Source organism: Rhinatrema bivittatum, chromosome 5, assembly GCF_901001135.1.
Source record: "Rhinatrema bivittatum chromosome 5, aRhiBiv1.1, whole genome shotgun sequence".
NCBI classification, from domain to species: Eukaryota; Metazoa; Chordata; class Amphibia; order Gymnophiona; family Rhinatrematidae; genus Rhinatrema; species Rhinatrema bivittatum.
In genome coordinates, this window is record NC_042619.1 from 98061470 (window position 1) to 98088026 (window position 26557).

Sequence of the window (26557 nt, forward strand, 5' to 3'; positions counted from 1 at the left end):
CCTGCGCTCCCTGCTGGAAGGAGGACCAGTGGTAAGGAGGTTGAATAGGAGCAGGGATTGAATGGTGGCAGAGTGAAGGGCTGCAGTAGAAGCTTCAGCAGTGTGGGACCCACACTCCCATGTTATTGTTGCTGTCTTTTGTGAGATGTGTGGGAGGATGGACAGCTCATTGCTGTGAATTGGACATGCTGGAGAGGAGAACAGGCGGGGGCAGTATTTGCGAGAGGAAGGGGATGGATCAGGTAGGGAGGGCGCTAAAGTGAACTGGAAAAGTGATTGTTGGCTAGGAGGGAAGAGAGTGAGAAAAGGAGGGATATGTAGGGGAAAGCTTAAAAGTGAAAGAGTTAAGTGAGGGGAGAGTGATCCACTGGAGATTTGAGGAGTTGGAGAGTAAGAAATGTGAGTAATGGGACCTGGAAGATGAGTTAAGTTTTAACTAAACTGCTTTTCCTATGAATACACCTGTGATTTACAAAGAAAGTTACAGATATAAATAAAATTGCATAAACACAATAAAAACGTCTCTTCAGAAAACAGCATAACAGTTTGAGTAAACATCATCCAGAATTTTTAAGTACCATATGCTTTGTGTGCAAACCCATGCCTTGGTTCTTTTTATGAACCTTGTGTAGTTATTCTCTTGTCAGAGTTCCAATGGAAAGGAAGGTGCTAAATAGCTAAAACAGGGCTTCTCAAACTTGTCCTGGGGATCCCCTTGGCCAGCTGGGTTTTTAGGATATCCAATGAATATGCATGAGATAAATTTGCATATCATGGAGACTATATGCTGACTGACTTCATGCATATTTATTGTGGGTATCCTGAAAACCTGATTGGCTTTGGAGTCCTCATGACAAGTTTGGGAAGCCCTGAGTTAAAAGCTGTATGCCAAGGGTGGCCCACTCCCGTCCTCAAGAGCCACAAAGAAGCCACGTTTTCAAGATATCCACCGAGAATATGCATGAGATAGATTTGTATATAATGGAGGCAGTGCATGTAAATCTACCTCATGGTTATTCATTGTGGGCATCCTGAAAACCTGGCCTCTTTGTGACTCCCGAGGACAGGAGTTGTCCAACCCTGCTGTATGTCATGCAGCCTGAAGTTTGATAACAGAGAGGACAGTGAGCAGGTCTAACTGCGAAGAATAAAGCATTCATAAGGGAGTTGTACATCACCTAAACACAATACTCTGAATCTTGAACTTCACTCTTTAAGTCTTAGGAAGACAATGGAGTTTGGTCAACAAAGGGAGTCACATGAGGCTGGTTTTTGCCCAAAAAAGTAGTACAGCAATATTCTGCAATAACTGAATATGCAATAAGAGATACTTTTATACCAGGGTGTTACATTTGTATCACAATAATCTAACTGATTTAAAATCGGTGAGTGAACAATTATTTCAAGGTCATGAAGGAAAAAAAAAAAGCTAAATGAACTGCAGATGAAATTTGGCTCTGCATGGTACACTTAAATTCTAACTTAATCCCTAGACTGGAAAGTGCATCTTTTAGGCTGGATATTCACCCCTGAGATGGAGGAATGGATTAGTAGAGGGAATTCTCCTCTTATATTCCTAAATGCTTAAGATTTGGGGGGATACAGTTTTTAAAGCTTATGTTTACAAGCCAATAGAAGGCAGAATCTAGACAGTTAAAATTCTGTTTTGTGTTTAATTGAAATATGCCCATAATTTAGTGTTTTGTTTTGGTTTTTTGTTTTTTTTTTAACATCGCCAAACGCACTAGATATAATTTATTTATTTTTTTTAATATACTTTATTTACTCATTTTTCAATTTTTACAGATTGAATAATCCTTCCATAATCAAAAAATAACATAAACATCTTTCAAACCTTCCGTTTACATCTGGCAGTAATTAAATTTAGCAATAATCAAACTTTACATTTTACCTTTGCACTATTCAAGGATTTTCAAACTATTACATACAAACAGAAATCTTTATCGGAAGCCGGACGAAAATAAATTTATCAGGAGAAAAGAAAGAAAAAACTTAAGGAAATAGGCTTTACATAGAAATGCAGAGGTATTATTATTTACTAAGGACCTTTCTCCACTTAAGTATTAGGGGATGAAGTTACTGGCCCTCTGGCCTCAATAAACTACCGTAGTTGATCTGTTTGGAAAAATACAAATACAAAATTCTTTAATTTACACTTGCACGGGAACCTTAATAAAAAAAGAATAACCTAAAGAGGTTACACTTTGTCGCAAAGTTAAAAATTCCTTTCTACGATACTGAGCTACCGGTGCCATATCTGGGTACAATCTCACTTCTTGATCGCAAAATTTTACAGGAAATTTCTTAAAATAATTTCGCATAACATTCATTACGTCTTGAGTGGATATAAAAGAAACCATAAGAACTTTCCTATCTATTATATCTATAGAAGATTTGAGAAAGCCCGTTAAATCTTGACTCATATTTATATTATCATTCTTAACAGCTGCCCTATTTATAAGAAATCTACAATTATTAATCGAAGGTATATTATGTTCAGAATATCCCAGGGAAGTTGTCAAAAATCTTTTTAAAGTTTTATATATGGCATTTCTCCTATAATTTGAGGAAAGTTTAGGATTCTTATGTTCATTTTCCTCAGTCCATTTTCCAGCAATTCCAGACGCCGTGACGATAAAAATTGTTCTTTAATTATTGCTGAATTTAATGAAGCACTAGATTGCACCTTTTTCTCAATCTCAGTTATTTTATTCATCATAACGGTCTCCTGTGCTTGTATACCAACTATCTTTACCTGAAGATTATAGTTTAGGGAGTCCACTTTTTTTTTCCAACCGAGTTAAAGATTGCCCTTGGGCTGCCACAAGATCCCAAATAGCTGGGCCTTGTTGACCCCCGAAGTAGACTCTCACCAGGAGTTTCAGGTTGGTAGATGTTCTCTCCGGCCTCTGGGGAAACCTCCTCCTCCAACAAAGTTTCCCTCGATTTCTCCGGCCTTCTTCCATTTCCCTCTGAGTCGATTAAAGCTTGACCCGATTCAGAGCCGTCCGCTCCCTCAGGGATCTCCCCCTCCAACTCTGGCGCTTCGACGTCACCCGCCTGCGACAGAGTGTGTTCCCTGGTGTGGTCTCGTTGCACCGGGGGTGCTCTCTGGTCCGGGCTGAGGGACGTCTCCTCCAGCAACGCAGGCTGCTCTCCTGCTGCAGCGCTCGCTAAGGTCTCCTCAACTCCCTCTGAAATCACTGCCTGGGACAGGAACCATACAATATCCAGCTGACTGGGGCCAGATAAGGGTTCTGGAGGGAAAACCCTTACTTTCCCCTTTCTCTTCGAAGGCATATTGGCAAAAAATTCTTTTTTTTTTTTTTTTAAAGCGTAGAGAGAGCTGGCGTTCCACTGCCCCACTATGCCGCCATCTTGGTTCCGCCCTCCTAGATATAATTTAAAAAGCAAGGCTGCCAAAACTGAACCCTGAGGTAAAACATGGTCTAATTGCAGAGACTGGCATCCCAATTTACTGGATAAGTACAGCCAAGTCGGAGACAAAACCAATTTAAAACTGTACTATTGAAACAAAGCTTGTGTAAATATTAAATATTCAGTAGCGTCAAATGCTGCAGTTATATCTGAAGAGATGAGGGCAGCCTTCCTTCTTCCCACCCACCCGCATCAGCCTTAATTTGAATTTCATTTATCACTACAAGCAATGCAGATTCAGTACTGTGAGCGATGGGGGGCGGGTGAGAATAAGAGTACTGTGAATGAGACAGAGGGAGAAAGTGACAGAAGAGCGGACCTGATATTGGGAGTAGAGCTTTCACTTTTTCATGAAGACCTGAAAGAGATCAGGAGCGGGCAGGCCTGCCCTTCATATTAAACATAAGTAAAACAACCTAATGTGTTTTCTTCTGTTACCATATTTAAAAGTTTTATAAAATGGTTTACAAGTAACCTCAGTATCTAATTTTAGGTACCACCTGAGATGAAGTGGTTTTAAGTAATATATATTACTTTTCAACTTTATGGGGAGAGAGTTTCTTCCACTGGGTCCTGAGAAAAAATGTTTGTCTTCCTTTGGGTCCCGGAAAAATAATTTGAAACCACTGATCTATCGACACCTCTGCCCTGACTAGTACCTATGTTTTCAAACTATTCGCCCCGCCCAAAAGGGAGGCAAAACACTATATCTTGTGGTTCTCAAGCTGTATGGGCCTCGATAGAAACTTTTGATACTTTGGCCACCATTATCATCTGTATGAACTTTTTCATTATTCTCCCATTCACCACTTTATTCCTTGTGACAAGATTATTTTGGTGGAGGGAAGAGCATTTTTCCAGCACAGCTAGCGTCTCCTGTGAGATGGTTTCAGAGCTACTTCTGGTTTTGCTAAATTGCATCATTGAGCTTGGAGGACTGCTTTGCTTAGACAATTGAAATTATAAATCTCTTAGATACAATGGGGCAACACCAGGAATAACTTAAACTGGCCTTTGTGACATGGGACCAGCAGTGAGTTAAACCCCATCTCAGTCTTCTTTTTGTGTGTCAGAGGCTAGTAGAACAGTCTCCTCTTTTTTTTTTTTTTTTTTTAAGTTGTCAGGTTTTCTGTTTCTTGTGTGTTCTATTGGTTGTACCCAGATTTACACACACAAAAGAATTCTGCCAGGGCAGCTGTGAAGCGTGATCTCCATTTTGGGTGTTTCAGGATTCATGCTTGTATCTTTCTGGCTCATATCCAGGACTCTTGTCTCAGAGATAAATGAGTAATTCCACTATCTAATTTGCAGGCCGATTCAGTAAAGATTGCGGGAGAATGGGTGCTCCGTGTTGAGCGCCCGCTTTCCCAACGCATGCCCATCCACCTCTCCTGCGCAATCCTATATTTAAATGAGGGGTCGCGATAAAAGGAGGCATTGGGTCAATTACACACCCCTGACGCCTCCTTGGCCCAGGAGAGGTGGCTCTGTCAGCAGGTTCAGGAAACTGATGCTCAATTTTACGAGCGTTGGTTTTCTGAAACTGCTGACAGCGATTGGTTAGGTAAACGGAAGCTAGTAAAATTGAGCGTCTGTTCTCCTAACTGGCCAGGTTGCACATTTATTTTTTTTTTTTTACGTATAAATTTTTTTTACATTTTTTGTTTCTCGTAACTTAATATCGCTAGGATTGGAGGATGTTCAGAAAAGCAGTATTTTCTGCTTTTCTGTACACTTTTCTGGGCTGCTCATTAACACCTGCCCTTGGTCCAACTGACTCCCTCACAGGCTTTCTTTTTTTTTTTATTTTTATTTATAGTGTATTGAATTTTTTAATACATTTAAATGGAATAAGAAAAAGGAAAATATGTGTTACAGAAGAAATAAAAATTAACTCTAGCTCACAGGAAAACTTATATCTGTAACATCCCATACAGACCACATAATTCAATGGGGAGCCTTTTATACAAGGAAATTTTTTTTAAAAATAAAAAAAACAGGTAATTATGTACCTACATAGATCAAGAGAGACATTTTTTTTTCCCAAACTTATCTTCCAATGTAGCAGTAACCCTCTCTAGCCACCCTTATCTTGAAGAAAAACTTCTAAGTGCCCTGGGTCCGTGAAGACAAACTTATTTTTCTGGAAAGAGATTAAACATTTACATGGGTATTTAAGAAAGAAGGTGGCCCCTAGGGCTAAGACCCTCTGTTTCAATAACAAAAATTGTTTCCTTCTGAGTTGAGTAGCTCTAGACACATCTGGAAACATCGGCACAGTTTGTCCACAGAAAGCAAAACTTTTGTTCAGAAAATACTTCTGCAAAACTAAATTTTTCTGATTTTCCAATGCAAACACTACAACTAGTGTAGATCTTATCTGGATATTATCCACTGAAGCCTCTAAAAATGATGTCAAATTAGGGCTTTCAGGCTGAAGAATATCCATGTCTCCATCATTCTTTGCTAAGTTTTTTTTTTTATATTAGATACATAGTACATGTTAGAAATTAAGATATCTTCCCAAATACCCAAGATTTCTTTTGAGTATTTTTTAAATAATTCAGAGGCAGATAATAATCTGGTAATAGGAAAGTTCAATATCCGAAGATTCTTTTTCCTTGATACATTTTCTAAATTTTCTAACTGTTTGTATATCAATACCGAGTCCTTTATAAAGGCTGATCCCGAAGCCTGTATGGAGGCAACTTGTGTGGCAGTTATTGCTTTGGTTAACTCTAAATCTTTCAGTCTCTTCTCGTGACCTTCCAGGACTATCTTTGTGTCCGCAGCAAAAGTGGTGGCTTGATTCATGGACTGGACCAATCTCCTGTCCAGGTTGGTCACTGCCCTCCACACATCAATCAGGGAAATGTTCTCGGGTTCAGGCACAGTTGGTTCCTTATATAGAAGGGGTCTACTACTACCCTCTTCTAAGATGTTCTTACCCACTACTACGCCCTCAACCACAGTCTGAACCTTCTCATTATCCCCTGTAACATTAGCTGATGTTATTGCTAACTGCGGGGGGTCATGCAGACCTTCATTTACCCCCCCAGAGCCCAGGGGTGAAATGGATGTTTGGATCTGGGCTGGGCTCCCAGAATCACCCGAAGAAAAGGATATTTCAGAAACTAGTTCTCTCGGGTTGTAACTCACCCTTCTCTGAAGGTGGTCGTCCATGGGCCCTCTCACTTCTTTCGCCATAGGGGTGGAGGTTTTGACCTATCTCTTTCTCCCCATTGGTTAGAAATTTTCCGCCGAAAACTCGCCCAGGGGCGCACCCCTTTGGCGCGCGGCTTTGGCAGCGCGCCGCTGGGCTGCTCTTAAATAGCCCTCAGTGGCTCCCCACTGACGTCGGGGGCGGAGCTCAGTTCTCCTTCCAGGTCCTCGTCCTCCTGCCCTGCACCCTCCGGTGCGCTCTCGCTGCAGCAGGCTCCCAGGAACAGATTCAAGGGCCGATCTTAAATAGCCCTCAGCGACTCCCCGCTGACGTCGGGGGGGCGGAGCTCAGTTCTCCTTCCGGGTCCTCGTCCTCCTGCCCTGCACCCTCCGGTGCGCTCTCGCTGCAGCAGGCTCCCCCCTCACAGGCTTTCTGCTTCGGATATATTTTAAAAAGTTTTTATTGTGAGTATTTGCCTCTACGGCCAACTTCTTTTCAAATTCTCTCTTAGCCTGTCTTAGCAATGTCTAACATTTAACTTGCCAGTGCTTATGCTTTATCCTATTTTCTTCTGATGGATCCTTCTTCCAATTTTTGAATGAAGATCTTTTGGCTCAAATAGCTTCTTTCACCTCCCCTTTTAACCATGCCGGTAATCGTTTTGCCCTTCTTCCACCTTTCTTAATGTTTGGAATACATCTGGACTGTGCTTAAGGATGGTATTTTTTTTTAACAATGACCACACCTCTTGCACACTTTTTACCTTTGTAGTTGCTCCTTTCAGTTTTTTCTAACTATTTTTCTCGTTTTATCAAAGTTTCCCTTTTGAAAGTTTAGCACGAGAGCCGTGGAATTGCGTACTGTCCCCCTTCCAGTCATTAATTCAAATTTGTTCATATTATAATCACTATTGCCAAATGGCCCCACCACAGTTACCTCTCTCACCATATCCTGCACTCCACTAAGAATTAGATCTAAAATTGCTTTCTCTCTCGTCAGTTCCTGAACCAATTGCTCCATAAAACTGTCATTTTTTTCCATCCAGAAACTATCTCTCTAGCATGTCCCGATGATACATTTTCCCAGTCAATATTGGGGTAATTGAAATCTTCCATTATTACCGCAATACCAATTTGGTAAGCTTCCCTAATTTCTCTTAGCATTTCATTGTCCGTCTCACCATCTTGAACAGGTGGACAGTAGTATTCTCCTATCACTATTCTCTTCCCCAACACACAAGGGATTTCTACGCATAAAGATTCGATTGAGCATTTAGTCTCATGCAGGATGTTTATCCTGTTGGACTCTGTGCCATCCCGGACATAAAGCGCCTCACTGCCTCCCGGATGCTGCTCTCTGTCATTGAGATATAATTTGTACCACAGTATAGCACTGTCCCATATGTTGTCTTCCTTCCACCATGTCTCAGTGTATAGCAGTGAATGACGACAGACTTAATTGGCATCTCAAATTCTCCCATCTTACTTCTTAGACTTCTGGCATTAGCATATAAACATTTCAAAGTTTGTTTTTTATTTGTATTTTCATTCTGCTTTTTAATTGATAGGGATAAGTTAGAATGTTTTAGCTCAGGTGAGTTTTTAGTTACAGGCACTTGGACTACTTTTCTTATTATTGTAGCCTCACTGTTGGGATGCCCTAATTCTAATGTGTCATTAGTATCCTTTGGAGATACCTCCCTCTGAACCATGCGCTGCTGAGCGAATGTCTGCTTTCCCCTTTATTCTAGTTTAAAAGCTGCTCTTTCTCCTTTTTAAAGGTTAGCGCCAGCAGTCTGGTTCCACCCTGGTTAAGGTGGAGCCCATCCCTTCGGAAGAGACTCCCCCTTCCCCAAAAGGTTTCCCAGTTCCTTACAAAACTGAATCCCTCTTCATTGCATCATCGTCTCATCCATGCATTGAGACTCTGGAGCTCTGCCTGCCTCTGGGGACCTGCGTGTGGAACAGGGAGCATTCTCTGAAATGCTCCATCCTGGAGATTCTGGATTTAAGCTTTCTACCTAAGAGCCTAAATTTGGCTTCGAGAACCTTCCTCCTACATTTTCTTATGTTGTTGGTGCCCACATGTACCATGACAGCCGGCTCCTCCCCAGCACTGTCTATAATCCTATCTAGGTGACGCGTGAGGTCCGCCACCTTCGCACCAGGTAGGCATGTTACCAGGCGATCCTCACGCCCACCAGCCACCCAGCTATCTACATTCCTAATAATCGAATCACCAACTATGACAGCTGACCTAACCCTTCCCTCCTGGGTAGTAGGCCTTGGAGACACATCCTTGGTGCAAAAGGACAATGCACCACCTGGAGAGCAGGTCCTTGCTACAGGATCCTTTCCTGCTGCACCAGGTTGATGCTGTCCGATGATGAGACCTTCTTTCACCAAGGCAGCACCAGCGCTGCCAGTCTGAAGTTGGGACTTGGCTACTATGTCTCTGAAGGTCTCATCTATATACTTCTGTCTGCCTCAGCTCCTTCAGGTCTGCCACTCTAGCCTCCAGAGATCAGACTCATTCTCTGAGAGACAGGAGCTCTTTGCATCGCATGCACATGTACAATTTCTCACCAGCGGGTAAAAAATCATACATGTAACACTCAATGCAAAAGATTAATTTCTTTTTATTCGCTGCCTTACTAACTATTAAAAGCACAAATACACTAAATAATATTCCCCAATAGTTAACTTTGCCCCAATACTTAAAAAAAAAAAAAAAATTTCCAAAGCAAAACTTACTGATTCCTTTCACCCACCAGCAAGGTGATCGTCTCCTCTCAGTGCTCCCACTGGATTTTTTTTTTCTGTGTTAACCGCCTTAATACGTAAGATAAGCGCTGGAAAACGCACAATATGCGCAAAAACCTGCGGCAGGTCTACTACAGCTTATTGCATCGGCCTCTTAATAGGGGATGGGAAATACTTATATAACCTTATTGTAATCCGCTCTGAAGGGGCTGAACATTTACGACGAAGACAGAATATTAAAAAACAAAACAGTACACCACAGCTGCAAATGCCTCAAGCCAAAGTGGGTGTTGTGCTTCTTTGCCCAAGAGCACTTGACCGGAATATCAGGAAATCAGGAAAAGTTGTGTAGATGTGCATGCAGATCTCTCTCATGCATATTTATTAGGGATATCCTGAAAACCCGACTGGTTTGTGGCCTTCGAGGACTAAAATTGCCCACCCCTAGTCTAGAGCACATTGCCCCATTGGTATGCAAAGAATGTTTTAAGTGAAACAGTTTGGAAGTATTCGTTTTCTCTTCCATGATGGAGATGGGGACTTTGCTGGCTTCTCTGCCAAGGTTGGGGTTCTTTGCCTTTTGCTAGAGAAATTGTTACTTTTAGTGCTGAGAAAAGGCAGTTCGGTATTCAAAAGATCTAGGTGCCTAACTTTGATGCTGACATCCTAAACTGCAGAAACTTAAGCAGGCAGAGCTTTGCATGCAAAAATGCACAGAACAATTTGCAAAAGTTTCGGCTTTGCAGTAGTAAAATTTTACACCAGGGCTTCACAAACCTGTCCTGGGGACCCCACAGCCGGTCGGGGTTTCAGGATAACCACAATGAATATGCATGAGATACATTTGCATTCCATAGAGACTCAGTATATGCAAATGTATCCCATGCATATTCATTGTGGATAGCTGAAAACCCGACTGGCTGTGGGGGTCCCCAGGACAGGTTTGGGAAGCCCTGTTCTACAGTCTGCTATGCGCAAAATTCTAATGAAGTTTGAAATTAACAAAGTGCTGTAATGCGATATCATGTAAAGCAGCTCCTTATAGATATTGTTAAAACCGGTGTGCAAAAACGTTTTACAGAGATGTAGTTGTGGGGGGGGTTTGGCACTGTTGCAAATTTTCATGCAAAAGTTTGCTATTCAATTAATTTGCATGGGTAGCAGACTTCCATGTGAAAGCCAAAACATTGGGAAATCCTGCAAGTTAGGACATCAGCTGAGGTCTTTACTTAAGTGCAGCCAAATTTGTAAATACAGTTTTTTGTGCTAAATTGTTGATAGCATGTATTATCGCTTGAATGCACAGAATCAGTGTTGGCATGCAAACTTTTGTGTGTGAATTTGGCTTCTCTTTCTATACAAAATTAGTAACAAGCTACATAATTATTTCAAGACGTTCTTTACCTCTATTCACATGGCTAAATCACACATACAAAAATAAGCAAAATCAAATTTTTATGCAAAACTTCACAACTCCAAGGGGTAGTTAAGATTTTTGCGTTAGTCTATGATTTTGCTTAAATATTTTATTTCCTAGCATGTAGCCAGATGGACTCGGGACCAATGGGTTATATGTTCCCCTGCTAGCAGATGGAGACGGAGTCAGGTTTCAAAGTTGATGTCACCCTAGATACACCCCTGTAGTGACCTCAGCCCTTCAGTATCTCTCCGTTTCCTAGCAGATGTAGACATGCTTTCCCTATGGGGATCGCTATACCCTTTAGAAGAAGAAATTCTACTTTTAAATAGGAGAAAGATTTAGCCCTACTCTCCTATGGTGATACCTAAAGGTCTTTCCCCCAATTGAGAATTCCTTAGGTGATTTCCAAGATCCCTCAGAAGTGTGCCTTGGTCCGGTAGCCGGTTCCTGGCATAGACTTTGCTGCTGAAGCAGCTGAAAGGCAGTGGGTGCAGGAAGGCAAGTGAGGCATTGATGGCCAAAGCCCTCTCCCCCGCTGCCGGAGAACGTCTTTGTACTCAGCCAGTAAGCGCTGAGCCCAGGTAAGTTTTTAAAAAAAAAAAAAAAAGATTCCTCCTGATTCAAAGACTTTGGAGGGGTTTTGGTAAGACTTCCTCTGGTCTTCTTCCTCTGCACACCATACCGACATTGTTCCCAATCCCGTTGGGGTAAGGGGAAGTGGGTTTCCGAGTGGGTTGAGCAGCCTCCAGTGGGCTAGGCCTCGTTTTAGGCTTGGTAGACACACTGAGTGGTAGACCATGGCAGCGCCATCTTGCATGTGTTTTTTGTGCGTCTTCCATTGCCCACATAGAGCGTCGATATGTGTTGCGTGCCGGCTCTGCGTGAGGACTGTGCGTACACAATGCCTTGGCCTGCATAGGCATCTGAAATCTGTGCTCAGAAACTTTTAAATGAGCCAGCTGAACACTCAGCTATCGCCCCTAATGGCTCCTGCAGCAAAGAAATATAATCGCCATTCTCTCTACGCTTCTTGTCATATTAAGGCTACACAGTCTGACCCGGATTCATACTTATGTCAGTACTGTGAGGAGGTCCAGGGAAAGTTGGACTCCCCAGACTTTACTAAGCCCAGCCCCTCCCAATCAGAGGATGGGTTGGCCACAACCTTAACCGGAAGTACCCCAGATCTGAATAATCCCGGGGCTAGGTCTTCCATAGGAGAGGGAAATCCAGTAGCACCTACCCCAGTCCTTACTGGGCTAGGCATGGACCCAGCTGCCTTCTCTTGTGTGGAATTTTTTCAAGGCCTTCAAGCCTTCACAGTCTGCTTCACTTGCCCCTGTCTGGACGGAATCCCAGCTGCTAAGGCCTCCCTCTGCCAGCCCTATCGGCAGGCCTCGAGACATGCCTAGCCTCATCAAGGGTATCCCTGGCAAGGACCTAGACAGCACGGGCGAAGAAGGGGATTCAGATTCCTTGGAAGATGGGGAAATCCCATCGAGTTTAGAACCATATCGGACCATGTTACGTTTTTTCCATAGAGATCAATTGCACGATAGGCGGATGGAGTCCATCCCTAAACAAGCCTTTGTTGCAGTAACAATGACCTTACAGATTGCTTCTTGTTGTGCATGGTATCACACTCGTACCTGCTCCTCTCTTGGGAGGTGGATGACTCTGGGATGAATTCCAGAGAGGTTATGGAACCCACTGCCTCCTTTTTAGCTGACGTGGGCTCTGACTTAGTCCGAACCTCAGCCAGGGGAGTGACCTCAGTGGTAGCGGTCAGAAGACAGCTATGGCTACGAAATTGGTCAGTAGGTGCAACCTCTAAGGTAAACCTCACAAAGATGCACTTTAAGGGATCACTCCTCTTCGGAAGTGAATTGGAAAATCTGATCAGTAAATGAAGTGAATCTCCAGTGCCCCAGCCACCAGAAGATAACAGAAAGTTACAGTGCCCCCTTGCCCATGAGAGGTTGATCCAAGGGCTCCCAATGCTTTCAGCCCTACAGAGAGTCGACATTTCAGAGGTCTCAGTCCTTTCTGAGTCGACAGCCCAAGAGAGGGGCAGGTTTGGACTCAAGTTTGTCCCAAACCCCCCAATGAAGTTTTGCCGACCCCTGCCTCGGAATGAGGAGATCTCAACCCTCTTCTACCGGCAGTGGGTTGAGATCACTTTGGAGAAATCGGTACTGGATGTCATACAAGAAGGATAAGTGCTGGAATTTCACAACACTCCTCGGGACATGTTCATGATGTCTCCTTGCCACTCCCAGCACAAGAAGCAGGCAGTGGAGTCCACCTTGGTAAGGCTTCTCATGTTGAGGGCTATAATTCCATTACCTGTGTCCCAGGAAAATATGGGGTGTTATTCCATCTATTTCATCGTACCCAAGAAGGGAGGGTTCCTTTCGCCCATCCTGGACCTCGAGTGTCAGTCGACATCTACGAGTAATTCATTTCTGCGTGGAAACTCTGCGCTCTGTGATAATGACCATACAACCTGGAGAGTTCCTCCCTGGACCTTTCTAAGGCTTACCTTCATATTCCAATCCGGCAAGAACATAGTTTCCTATGCTTTGCGGTACTGGGCCACCATTATCAGTTCTAGGCGCTGCTCTTTGGCCTGGCCACTATCCCCAGAACGTTTTCTGAGATTAAGGTGATTGTAGTGGCTGCATTGAGAAAAGAGGGAATCCTGGTGCACCTGTACTTGGCCGACTGGTTGATCCGGGCAAAGTCTGTGGAAGAGAGTCTCTGGGCGATCAGCAGGGTGACCTCTTCCCCCTACCCCTACCCCCCCTCCCCCCGCTTCAGGAACTCTGGTCATAAACATGGACAAAAGCAGTCTCAAACCCTCCCAGTCCTTGAAATAACTGGGAGTCCAGTTCGACACCAAGCAGGGCAAGGTCCTTCTCCCGTCCACACGGATAAGGAAGTTGATGCCCAAGTGCGTCGGTTGACGAACACGATGCGACCAACGGTGTGGAGCTATCTTCAGGTCCTTTGTTTGGCATCAACCCTGAAGGTGGTACCGTGGGCGAGGGCACACATACAACCACTTCAATACTCCCTGTTGTCACGTTGGAACCCGCTGTCTCAAGACTACATGATTCACCTCCACCTACCAATGGAGGTTCTCTGCTCCCGTGGTGGCTGCAGGAAGCTCACCTGGGCAAGGATATAACCCTGTCCCTGCTGAACTGGCTGGTCCTTACAACAGACGCAAGCCTCCGGGGCAGGGGAGTTCACTGTCAGGAACTGATGGCCCAGGGGTATTGGACCAAAAAAAAGGCACTCTGGAACATAAACCACCTGGAAGCCTGGGCAGTCAGATTGGCATGTCTACAATTCAGCCACAGTCAAGCGGTTTGCGTAATGTTGGACAACGCAACAACGGTAGCCAATATCAACTGCTGCTGGGGGGGGGGGGAGCCAGCAGCCAGCAGCCAGCAGCCAGCAAGTGTCAAAGAAGATAGATCTCCTTATGGAATGGGTGAAAACATTTCTACAGATCTCGGCCTCCCACATCACAAGAAAAGATGTCAGCAGACTTTCTAAGCAGGGAGAGTCTAGATCCAGGAAAATGGGCGTTGTCGGCCAAAACCTTTTCAACCGGTGGTAGATTGCTGGGGCCTCCCATCCATCGATTTGCTGGCTGCATCTCACAATGCAAAGGTTCTCAGATTCTTCAGTAGCAGAAGAGATCAGTGGTCTCTGGGGATTGACGCTCTCATTCAGACCTGGCCGGAAGAGGACTTAATATACGCCTTTCCTCCATGGCCCCTGCTGGGCAGGGTCATTCGCAGAATCAAGCACCACAGAGGATTAGTCCTACTAGTAGCTCCAGATTGGTCCAGGCATCCGTGGTATGCGGACATGCGGAGACTCCTGGTGGAGACCCCTCTGTGCCTTCCATCACGCAGGGACCTGCTACAGTAGGGACCAGTCCTTCCCGAGGATCCGACTTGATTCTATCTTACGATCTGGCCCTTGAGAGGGATCGCCTGATGAAGCGTAGATATTCAGTGGCATAATTTTCACCTTACTCCATGCAAGGAAGTTCTCTATGACCTTAGCGTATGTGCAGGTCTGGAGAGTATTCCAGGCCTGGTGTGAGGAATGCAGTGTTTCCCTTCAGACAGTCAAAATCTCCCTAATTCTGGATTTTTTACAGGTCTGCATGAATAAAGGTTTGACCCTTAACTCCTTGAAGGTCCAAGTAGCAGCGCTTTCCTGTTTCAGAGGCGAGGTGAATGGAACCCGCCTGTTGACTCATACAGACATGGCCCGTTTTATGAAAGGGGTAAAGCATCTTCGGCCACCCATACAATGGCCGGTTCCCTTGTGGAATCTTAATCTAGTATTGGAGTTTGTGGCAGGGCCCTCCTTTCGGCCACTGCGCAGTCTTTCCTTGTGCTTGTTAACCCTGAAAATGGTGTTACTGCTGGTGATATGCTTGGCTCGTCACATCTCTGAACTACAGGCATTGTCGTGTCTGGAACCATTTCTCCGGATGACTCCAGGAGCGTTACGACTTCATACTGTTCCATCCTTTTTGCCCAAGGTAGTCTCAGAGTTTCATTTGAATCAGTCCATTTTGTTGCTTTCCCTATATAGGCACAAGGATGCAGAAGAATACTGCCTCCGCCATTTAAAAGTCAGTAGAATTTTGGTGCGGTATCTGGAAGTTTCAGAAACGGTTCGTAAGACGTACTGCTTGTTTGTTCTTCTCGGTGGAAGAAGGCAGGGCGAACCAGCTTCACAGGTTACCATAGCTTGCTGGATCAAGGAGTTGGTCACAGGAGCCTATGTGGAGGCAGGAAAGCCATTACCCTTTCAGGTTAAAGCTCATTCCATTAGGGCTCAGGCAGTTTCCTCGGTGGAAGCTAGACTGCTGTCTTCTGTTGACATCTGCCGAGTGGCAATGTGGTGGTCCTTACACTTCTCCAGGTTCTATCGCCTGGACGCTCAGGCCCGAGAGGATGCGGCCTTTGCAAGGGCAATATTAACCAGACCGTGGGCAGCCTCCCTCCCCCGATCGGGAGTAGCTTTTGTACATCCCATTGGTCCTGAGTCCATCTGGCTACACGCTAGGAAATGGAAAAATTACTTACCTGATTCTCGTTTTCCTTGGTGTAGACAGATGGACTCAGCATCCCGCCCATGGCTGCCCAAGAACTGTGCCAAGGAATTGCCCATAAAATGAATATCTATTCCAAGAGATCACGGGTAAGCCATCGCCCAATCCCTAGATCAGGGCATCTAGAATCTTGCTGGGATTCAGCGTTTGGTTGAGGACTGTTACGGTTATCCGTTTTTAGTCAAGTTGGTTTTAATCAAGTTTTTCAATAGTATGTCCACAATGGCTTTTGAAAAGAATACTGAAGGGATGAGGTCACTGCAGGGGTATATCTAGGGTGACGTCAGCTTAGAAGCCTGACTCCGTCTTCATCTGCTAGCAGGGGAGCATATAACCCATTGGTTCTGAGTCCATCTGCCTACACTAAGGAGAATGAAATTATCAGCTAAATAATTTCTCCAATGCAAAGGTTTTGTCCTGAACTCGATTAACATGCAGATGGCCTGATAATGTGAGAAAAACATCTTTCTTTACTGGACTTAGCACATTGGCCTCCTTTAGAAGTTGGGTGCCTAGATCTTCATAAATGAAAATCTCCCCCCCTGTTGAGCACCTGAAGTGGGCGGGGCCTGGGGCAAGAACAGGTCAGGGGAGTTAAGGGCCTAAACGCAGGTGAATAAGTAATGGACCTAAATTTATGGGCTTCAGGTGTACTCTCCTAAAGATAGATAACCTTTCAGCCTAAACCTTAGGCTCCTGAGTTCATTTGAAAATTCACCTCATGTTAGGTACCTAAAACTGGGGTGCCTAGGACAGGTGCTCTGTTTTCTGACCATCAACCTCTTAGTAAATTGTTTGAAGTTTTGAATCAGGTGAATATAGTTTCATAATTTTCATGAAATAATTGAAGACATTTGTTAAGAGAAACATTCAGGCTGAATCAGAAATTCTCTATTCTCGATTGATTTTGGGGGAGGGGGACTGAGTTTAGTCAGCTGGAAATGGTTCATTGTAAAAATTTGTTTAATTGTATATTGATTTTTACTGTCTTTAACTTGCTTTTCTGAATGGAATATACCATGAGCCACTTAGGACCTGGGATAATGCAGTCTAAAAAATGTTTTAAATAGAAATTTCAAATAAATACATTTGTCACTAATTTCTGATTGTGCATGTGGGTGGGATACATATTCTAGAACAGAGGTTCCCAAACCTGTCCTGGTGAACCCCCAGCTAGTCACATTTTCAGGATATACAGTGAATATGCACGAGATAAATCTATATGCACTACCTCCATGGCATGCAAAATTTATCTCTTGCATATTCACTATGAATATCCTGAAAACCTGACTGACTGGGGGTCCTTCAGGGCAGGTTTTGGAACATCTGGCTAGATAGCGAAAATGTGGATGTATGGGAAACAAAAATACCCCGCAGGAATAGAAATGATTATAGGTCCTTAAACTTAACGAAGGGTAAAGATAGGTCAGCTTGGGATATTGGAACGTTGGTGGAAAACAGCTGTAAGCTATCCAATGTGTGTTGTCCCTCAAACACTGAAAGTAGCAACTACGTTTAATGCCAGGTAACCTTGGCATTCATTTTCCATTTTTAATTGATTCCCATGATTTCTGCATTTTTTTCTCTTGTAGGGAATAAGGAAAGCCCTGTGTTTGCATTTCCGCTGCTTCTAAAGGAGGACACCTGGTTGGAGAAGCTTTTCCTGCATTCTTTTTCATGGAAGTTTGAATGTGCACTCTGTGGGTACAAATACCAGCAGAGGTGAGATGTATTTATTTTAAATTTGGGATTTTTTTTTTTTTTTTAATGGGGAAGGGAAACATGAAGGCTGCCTACCGTTTAACTCTTAGGCTTTCTGGCCGTTCAGAACCTGTTTCATCTGCATTCACTGTTTTTCTGATTGGGGTGGGAGGCGCAGGTCTAGAGAATCTAAGACCGTCTGCCCCAGCACACATACCTGTAAGACATAGCTCAACTATGAAAGGTCCAGAGAACAGCGACCAAAATGATAAAGGGGATAGAACGGCTCCCACCTGAGGAAAGCTAAAGAGCTTGGTGCTCTTCAGCTCGGAGAAATGACAGCTGAGAGGGGAATATGATAGAGGTCAATACCACTTAACCAATAGATACAGTAAAAGCTGTTTACAAATTCAATACATAATAAAATATAAACCAAACAAAAGCACAGAACTTACTGACTGCCAACCCCCTCCCCCCAAAGCCCCATCAGGTAATTCTCCTGCCAGCCCATACTATCCATCCCCAAACACAATAAGCAGGTGCCTCGTCGCTCGTGGCTTTAGGAACCACTGTAAGGCTCGTAAAACTAATTCTTTGACATTTTTTTAATGACTTTATTATGTTTAAAATTTTGTAGAACATCTGTGAAGTTTAAGATATTCCTTTAGAAAAAAATAGTGTAGTTGGGGAAGCAGGGCTTAAAATAATTTTTGTGGCTGTTTACAAGCTCTCTTACAGTCGCAGACAGACATTCATTAGGTCTTATTGCATCCTGTGCGCAGTCCTGTGCACTAGGACGGGCAGCCTGCTATTAAACTACAGCTAAGAAGCACAACTCGCTCGCTCTTCTGCAGATCAGAGAAAATTTGGCCTTTAATACCAAAGGAGAGAGACCAGGCCAACTTTAGGAAATGTGTGTGATGGACCTGTAACGCCATTATGGTGATTCATATTTCTGCCTTTAAATGAACATACAGAGAGAACAAAAAGACAACCGTTGCACTGCTGATCTTGAAGCCAGTTTCTCTGGATGGAAGTAGTCATTGGGGGTTCACTGTGGCAGTATTCAGGACACTTGTCTCATAGTGACATATTTCGTACATGTAGAGGTTCTCTGCAATGCATTCCCCCACCCACACACACACCACACACAGTTTAGGCTATTGTAATTTGATTGTGTGTGTCTGATTTCACTTTAAAAATGGATAAAATAAGTTAGTGAAAGTTTAGTTCCATGAGGAGTTTACTTAACTCCATTTTAAATTTAGAATGGAATGGTAAAGAGCTAGTGCAACTGGTAAATTTTGTATTTATTTATTTTTATTTACATGTTTATGTGAAAGAAATGCTTATGTTTATCATCGTGATTGTTTGTCCAGGTGCATGAAGTCCCTAACAACTTTCACTTCCATAATCCCCGAATGGCACCCTCTTAATGCCATTCATACGGCTCCGTGTAATAACTGCCAAGATAAATCACAAAGAAGAAGAATGATTTTAGAAAGGTAAGTGTTTTGTGTCATTCTTTACCTTTTTGTGTTTAATATTGCTTGGGCTACGAGAAAGTGCATTTTGACACGGCACAAGTATCAGTGTTCTATATCGAATAGTACAGGACATCCTCACTGTAGGTCACAATTGGTGCCCGAAAACCATGTCAAGTCAAAACTGACTTTTCCATAGGAAACAATGTTATATAAAGAAGATTGGTTCCAACACCAAGGTCATGAGCCCATTTTCATCTGGAGACAGAAAGACAGGCTTAGATAAGTGTCTGCATTTTCAGAGAAGAGGACTGGCTTAGAGAACTGCTTGCAAATTTCACAGGAGACAGATGCACAGGCTTAGGCAAGGGCTGGAGAAAGATAACAGCCAAGAAGAAACTTACCTGCCAAGTGTTTTTCAGCCAGCTTGCTCGCTTCCTTATTTGCTTTTTTTAAATTGCTCCTAACCTTTCCTTGTTTTAGAGTTGAGCCAAACATTTTTTTTTTCCATCCAGCTTGCTTGGTTGGTTCCTTTCCATTAAATTTGCTTCTGTTTTTAGAGAGTCCAATAACTGGCTTTTTAAGGAGCCCAGGTTTGAAAGGCTGATGCCCATGTATGTCCTCTACACTCAACAGTAGGGTCTGTCTGAGGATTTTGTGCGTACAATCAGAACATTTAAATAATTTTTAAAAAATTAATTTAATGGGTGATGTCTTTTTTCTGCAGATTTATTTATTTATTTTTATTTATATTTTATTGCATTTTAACAATTACATTCTGGTAAAATTCAAAGGAAAAACATATTGGAGTCTGAAAATTATAATCACATTAACATATTACCTAAATACTCCTAGAATTCCAATAAACAAGTCCCCATCCTGGGAGGCTATTGCGGATTAAGAAAAAATAAAAAACGGCAATTATAGTATATAGAGAGCAAATTAAATTATTTTACCATAACATTCCACATATTCCAAATACCTAAGATATCTGATTATCCACAAGAAATGTCTCTAAATGACCAGGATCTTGAAATATAAATCCTATTTTTCTGGTAAATAACCAGACACTTACAGGGGAATTTTAAAAAGAAAAACTGCCCCAAGGGATAAAACTCTAGGTTTTAACAAAAGAATTGTTTTCTCCTCATTTGAGTGTTTCTAGAAACATCAGGAAATACCTGAATTTTTGACCACAAAAGATGTCTTTATTTCTAAAATATTTTTGAAACACCAAATTTTTATCCTGCTGACTACAAAAGGATACCAAGAGTGTTGCCCTTGTGGGAATATCATCAATAGATGCCTCAAAAAATGAGGTGAAATTAGGAATATCCCCTTGTAGAATGTCCATCTCCTCTTCCCGATCTGCTAAACTCACTCTAAAACGAGGAATATAATATAATTTAGAAATAGGCATTTCTTTCACTGATGATATGGATAATACTTCACCTACATATTTTCTAAATAATTTGGTAGCCAAAAGTAATAGAAAACGGAGATTCCTTATGCGAATCTCATTCTCCAAGTTTTCCAGCTGTTTCTGTGAAATTAAGCTATCTTTCATGAAAGCAGTACTAGATGACTGTAACAAAAGTTACTTGAATAGTTATATTACTAGATGATACCTCTAAATTGTTAATACGTGATCTATGATCCTCTAAGGTATTTTTTTCATCACTTGAAATTTACCAAACTGTGCTGTAGAAAGAGATAATGATTTTTCCATATTAGTAAGCAAAGTCCATACATCAGCTAAGGTTAATTTCTGAGGATCTGAAAACTCAGTAGTCAAACTTCCAGTTTGTAAAACGGGAAGTTGGCTCATAAGAGCCAACTTCCCTTAAATCAGGCTGATGCATTACTAAATTACCCATATTTACTTGTGAGTTAACAGCTGTCGAAAGAGGGGTTTCTGTAACAGTGTGGATTGATGATAACTGGTTAGGACTCTCTGTGGATCCTGAAGAAAAAGAAATTTCAGGTATAGAACTCCTCGTAGACTGATTCACCCCGGCGCTCCACATGTAGATCTATTGGTCCTCTTACAGCTGACAGTCCAGAAGACGATGTTACAAACTGTTTTCCTCTTTCTACCCATAAAATTGGGTATATAAGAGGTAAGAAAACCACGATAAAGGGCGCGCCCCTTTGGCGAATGGCTTTGGCTGTGCGCTGCAGTCTTGGTGTTTTTATCGGGTCCTCAGGCTTGGTATGATATCATCAGGGGACGGGGCACATGTGTTTCAGCATTTCCGGGTAACTCCTCCAATCGGCAGTCCTCTTACTACTGTCCCTGATGGGAGAGTCCTCTCTCTGGATGGCCTCCGAGTTTTTTGCCGCATACTTGGTGTTTTAATTGGGTCCTCAGGCCCGGTATGATGTCATCAGGGGGGTGGGACTCACCAGAGTACAATGGGGCACGGGTGTTTCAGCACTTCCTGGTAACTCCTCCAATCAGCAGTCCCCTTACTATCCCCGATGGAGGAGCCCTCTCTCTGGATGGTCTCCAACCTCCAGATATATTTAACATTATTTTATGAGTGTGTTTTGGTGGTTGTGAAATTTTCTCATTAAAAAAAAAAAAAAAAAATTCAGAAAAAAGGTATGCCCTAGGTACAATCAAACATACATAATTAAAACAAAGATGAACATAGAATAGAAAAATACAATAAATATTGACATAACTAATGTCAACAAACATAAATAAAACTACACCTGTACCAATAAACCCAAAGCAAAAAAAGAGACCAGGCCTGCAAGTGAAGGTACTCAAAACAGATTTGTAAGTGAATGAATAGTTAAACTGAAGAACAAATGCAGTATATAGTAGTGAAAAAATGGTGATTTTCATAAAAAGCAGATAAGTAGTTACAAAGTAGTATTTACACCATGCCTATGGACTAAAGTTTATTAAATAAAGATTTTTTTTCCATACACATTGGGAAAATGCTATTTAACTTTAACATAAGAACAAAAAATAATATAAAACCCCATATATGATGTATCAGTTAAAAAAAAAAAAAAAAAAAAAGCAGTAAGTAAGAGGGTTTTAAACATTTCTTGTTTGTAGGTTAAAACTTTTTTTTATTTTGCGGTGTGTTTTTACAAGTTTTAAAGGTTTAAGGCCTGTAGATATGGTGTAACCACTATTATGTGACTGTTCACTTTTTATGAGATTCTAGTTTAAAAAAAAAAATTACAATGGTAAACTATTCTATGTATTTTTGTTAATGGTTCATTTCAGATCTCCATTTAACTAAAAAAGCTGCTTTGGGTCTTCTATTGTTGTAAAATATTACGGGAGATGCAATCTAGTGCAATGTGCCATGGTGACCTCAACTTTACGTTTCCTTAAATTTTCATCAACTCGGTATTAGCCTCCTGTGCAACAAGACTATCTGCTGGTGTTTTAGTGTTGTGTGTTCTTCACAAACCTGAGGAATCTCCGATGGGTGAGATGAACGGGGACGTGCATTTGTGTCTTTTAGATGCAGAGCACACATTCATTCCCTTGGTTGAATGAATTGGAGAATTGTCTTGAACCTCTCCTGCACTAATAACTTGTTTATCCTCTGCAAGTCCATTATAGGTCTTAATCCTCTCTACGTCTTGAGGATCAAAAAATACCTGTAATAGAATCCCTGGCCACAGTCCTAAAGAGCAGTTCCATTTTCAGTGGAGCAGATTAAGAAGGATCAGAGCCGAACAGTGAAGTCAGTTAGCTTCTCTTGTCCTCCTGACCTAAGTGGTAATCATTACTCCACAATTTTCAGGACCCACCAGTCTTGGTGATACAGGGCCATTCTGGGAGGAATGACAAAACCCTTTCCCCTCCCCCAACAAGAGGTGACGGGTCTGAAAATGAGTGCTAAAAAATGGGGTGGGGAAAGGGGGCAAGAACACATTGGGAAGGAAGTTAGGGGCCTAGTGCTAGATGCTATCAGAGCAGCCCCGAAATCTGGGCTGCTGAACCCTTTCCTTCCTGCCTGTCTGATTCAAAATAAAATTGTGGCATTGACTGCTCCTCTGGAGTAGAAATAAAGTAGTGGGCCCAACAGCAAACACTAAGCTGGGAGAATTGTAAAGCAATGTTCTTCCAGCTTGATTATGGAACTTCTTGGTTTTTTCGGGATAGTAAGGCTGCTTCTGGTACAGGGAGGCTGATTGGGGCATTCTTGGACATGCTATGCTTGATCTTTGGTTGGGTGAGGGGAAGGGAGCGAGGGGATTCTGTGGGGTTATTAGCCTTCAATTTAATTTTTAGTTGGGGGAGAGAGACTTAGCTGTCTAGTGCTGTTGTACAACACTGGGTAGCTCGGTTTTAGGTTGTACAACACTTGGGTAGCTCAAACTTTTAGGTGCCTATAATTTGGCACCTAAATTCAGGCAAAGATCCTTACTTCTACCACAGAAGTGAGATCTACTGTTGCAAGGGCCTTTCCTGCATGGAAATCTTGGCCAATTTTGGTTTTGCTAAGAGGAGGGTAGTCTGGAGAAGGGGTGAATATGCTCATAGTCAAGGAAAAGTGTGTGTTTTGTTTTGTTTTTAAGATAGGTGTTCAGAAGGTTAAATTGTGCCCAGAATGCCTCTGTACTTTGCACTTTAGGTTTCTTATAGGAAGGTTTGAGGAATGGTTTGGCCCTAAATTCTTGAGTACTGGTGGCAGCTATTTCTTGTTACAGGGGACTAATACCTGGGAGGTCTTTACCTGTGCTTGTTGTTCCTTAAGGGAGTGAAACACAAGACCTCCAGTAAGAGATAACTATATCTCCTTGGAATCTGAACTTAGTCTTTAATCTTTTTGGCAGACTCTGTTTGAGTCCATTAGACAGACTTCAGTTAAGACCTGAATGATTTTGGAGTTGCAGGTGTTTTTCTTGTAGAGAAATATTTTTGGTGTTCACAAATGATATGGTTAAGATTCATACAGTGCCCTCATTTCTTCCAAAGGTAGTTTTAGCCTTTCATCTTAAACAGGTGAGGTGTCTACCTGCTTTTGATAGGAATTTGTGCTGCAGGGACTACACTCTAGGGATGTGAATCGTTTTTGAACGATTAAAATTATCGTCCTAAATCGTTAGAGTGCACGATACAATACAAATGCCCCCGATTTATCGTTGGGGGCATTTGTATTGTATCGTTAAATAGGGCATGGGAATTATATGGGGGAGGGCGGGAAAACCGGCACACCAAAACAACCCCTAAACCCACCCCGACCCTTTAAAACCAATTCCTTACCCCCCCCCCCCCCCCCCAACCCCCCCCCAAAATGTTAAATTACCTGGTGGGTCCAGTGGGGGGGTCCCGGCGCGATCTCCTGCTCTCGGGCCATGGGCGCCATTTTGGTCTGCCACTAATTTAAAATGGCGCCGATGGCCCGATTTAAAAAAAAAAAAACAAACAAAAAAAAAAAAAAACCCACCCGACCCTTTAAATCGACCCCCCCCCTTAGCCTCCCCCACCCTCCCGACCCTTTTTTTTTAGGGAGGCCCACGCCGCTAAAAAAAACCCCCACCTGACCCTTTAAATCAAACCCCCCCCCCCCAAACCTTTAAAATTACTTGGTGGTCCAGGGGGGCCTCGGGGAGAGATCCAGGGGGGCCTCGGGGAGAGATTTCCGGCGCCATCTTTACTCATCAGCCCCTATTATACTATACTCTATAATAGTTGGCTGATGAGTAAAGATGGCCGGCGCCATCTTTAAAGATGGCGCCGGCCATCAAGTGCTCCTACCATGTGACAGGGGCCGGCCAATGGCACAGATACCCTGTCACATGGTAAGGGCAAAGGGGCATCGGCGCCATTCTTTTTTTAGAACAGCTGATGCCTGGGAACGGGAAATCTCTCCCCGAGGCCCCCCTGGATCTCTCCCCGAGGCCCCCCTGGACCACCAGGTAATTTTAAAAGGTTTTGGGGGGGTCGGGAGGGTGGGGGTCGATTTTAAAGGGTCGGGTGGGTTTTTTTTTTTTTTTAGCGGCGCAGGCCTTCCTAAAAAAAAAAAATTAGCGATGTGAATTGGAATCGGAAACGATTCCAATTCACATACCTTAACGATCAGATTTCCTCCCCCCCCCCCCCCAAGCCGAATCTGATCGTTAAGACGATCTGGCACACGATTCACATCTCTACTACACTCTGCTTTGTTATTTGGATGTCTGAAGGATTCTGTTAGGGTATTTGAAGGTCACAGTGGCCCAAAGAAGGGAGAAGCAGCATTCAAAGCCTCCTTGGTGCATTTTATTAAGGAAGTGATTACAATAGGCTATGTGGATAGAGGTCAAACTTTGCCCAAGGGAATCGGAGCTCATTCAACTAGAGCTCAGGCTTTGTTTAATTTCACAAGGCAGCAACTTGGTTTTTGCTTCATTTTGTTACAAGTCTTTATCATTTGACGTTCGAGATCGGGAGGAAGTATCCTTTGTGTTGGTAGTTTAAGAGCTGATTTGGAGGTTTCTCTCAAACTTCAAGAGCAGTTTAGCTACATCACATATGTGTGGACTAGTCTGGCTGTATGAAGAGGAAGGAGAAAATTGTTCTTACCTAATGATTTCCTTTCCTTTAGTCTAGCCAGATAACTCTAGGACCCTTCCTGTTCTGCCAAAAATATTGCAGAAAATTAAATTTGTGTAGAGGTGTAAATTGGTGCCACAGAAGAAAACAAGGTAAGTCTTTTATGACCGCACTGTGAATAGTTTCTCTGTCTCTAAGTCCCTAGATTGAAGGGGATAGTGTAAGACTTGACATACTGGGTCAGACTGAGGATCCATCAAGCCCAGCATCCTGTTTCCAGCAGTGACCAATCTAGGTCACCTGGCAGGATCCCAAAAGGTAGATACTTCTGTTTGTTAGCAGCATAGATCTAAGTAGTGGCACTTCCCAAATCTGGCTAATAATTTATGGACTTCTCCAAGAACTTGTCCCAACTTTTTTTTAAACCCATGTATGCTAGCTGCCTTTACCATATTCTCCAACAATTAATTCCAGATCTTAATTGTGCAGAGTGAGAGAGAATTTTCACCAAATTGTTTTCAATGTGCTACTTCCCAACTTTATGGAGTGTACCTAATTTTTGTATTCTTTGAAAGAGTAAATAACAAATTCACATTTACCCATTCTATTCCACTCATGATTTTATAGACTACTTATCTCTCCTCGGCCATTTCTATTCCAAGCTGAACAGCCCTCATAGGGGAGCCGTTCCATCCTTTTTATCATTCTGGTTGCTCTTCTCTGAGAGAATTTGAAAATAAGCTTGCCATGGAAGCAAAAATTCATAAGAACTTTTTCAGGTTTATTTTGAAATAAAAAGCCTGAGAGGAAGTCAGTTGGACCATTAGATAATCAAGGGTAAAAGGGGCACTTAGAGATGACAAGGCCATAGCAGAGAGACTAAATGAATTTTTTGCTTCAGTCTTTAC

The 26557-nt window shown here is 42.7% G+C and overlaps 1 protein-coding gene across 9 annotated transcripts in view; it reads left to right on the top strand.

The window, feature by feature from the left end:
• Positions 1-26557, top strand: part of USPL1 (ubiquitin specific peptidase like 1) — a 96957-nt gene that overhangs the window by 34407 nt on the left and 35993 nt on the right. For all 9 annotated transcript variants that reach the window (XM_029602632.1, XM_029602637.1, XM_029602631.1 and 6 more), the window contains 2 exons: positions 17543-17672; positions 19031-19156. In XM_029602632.1, the coding sequence (XP_029458492.1) occupies positions 17543-17672; positions 19031-19156 (256 nt within the window). The remainder of the gene's footprint in view (positions 1-17542; positions 17673-19030; positions 19157-26557) is intronic.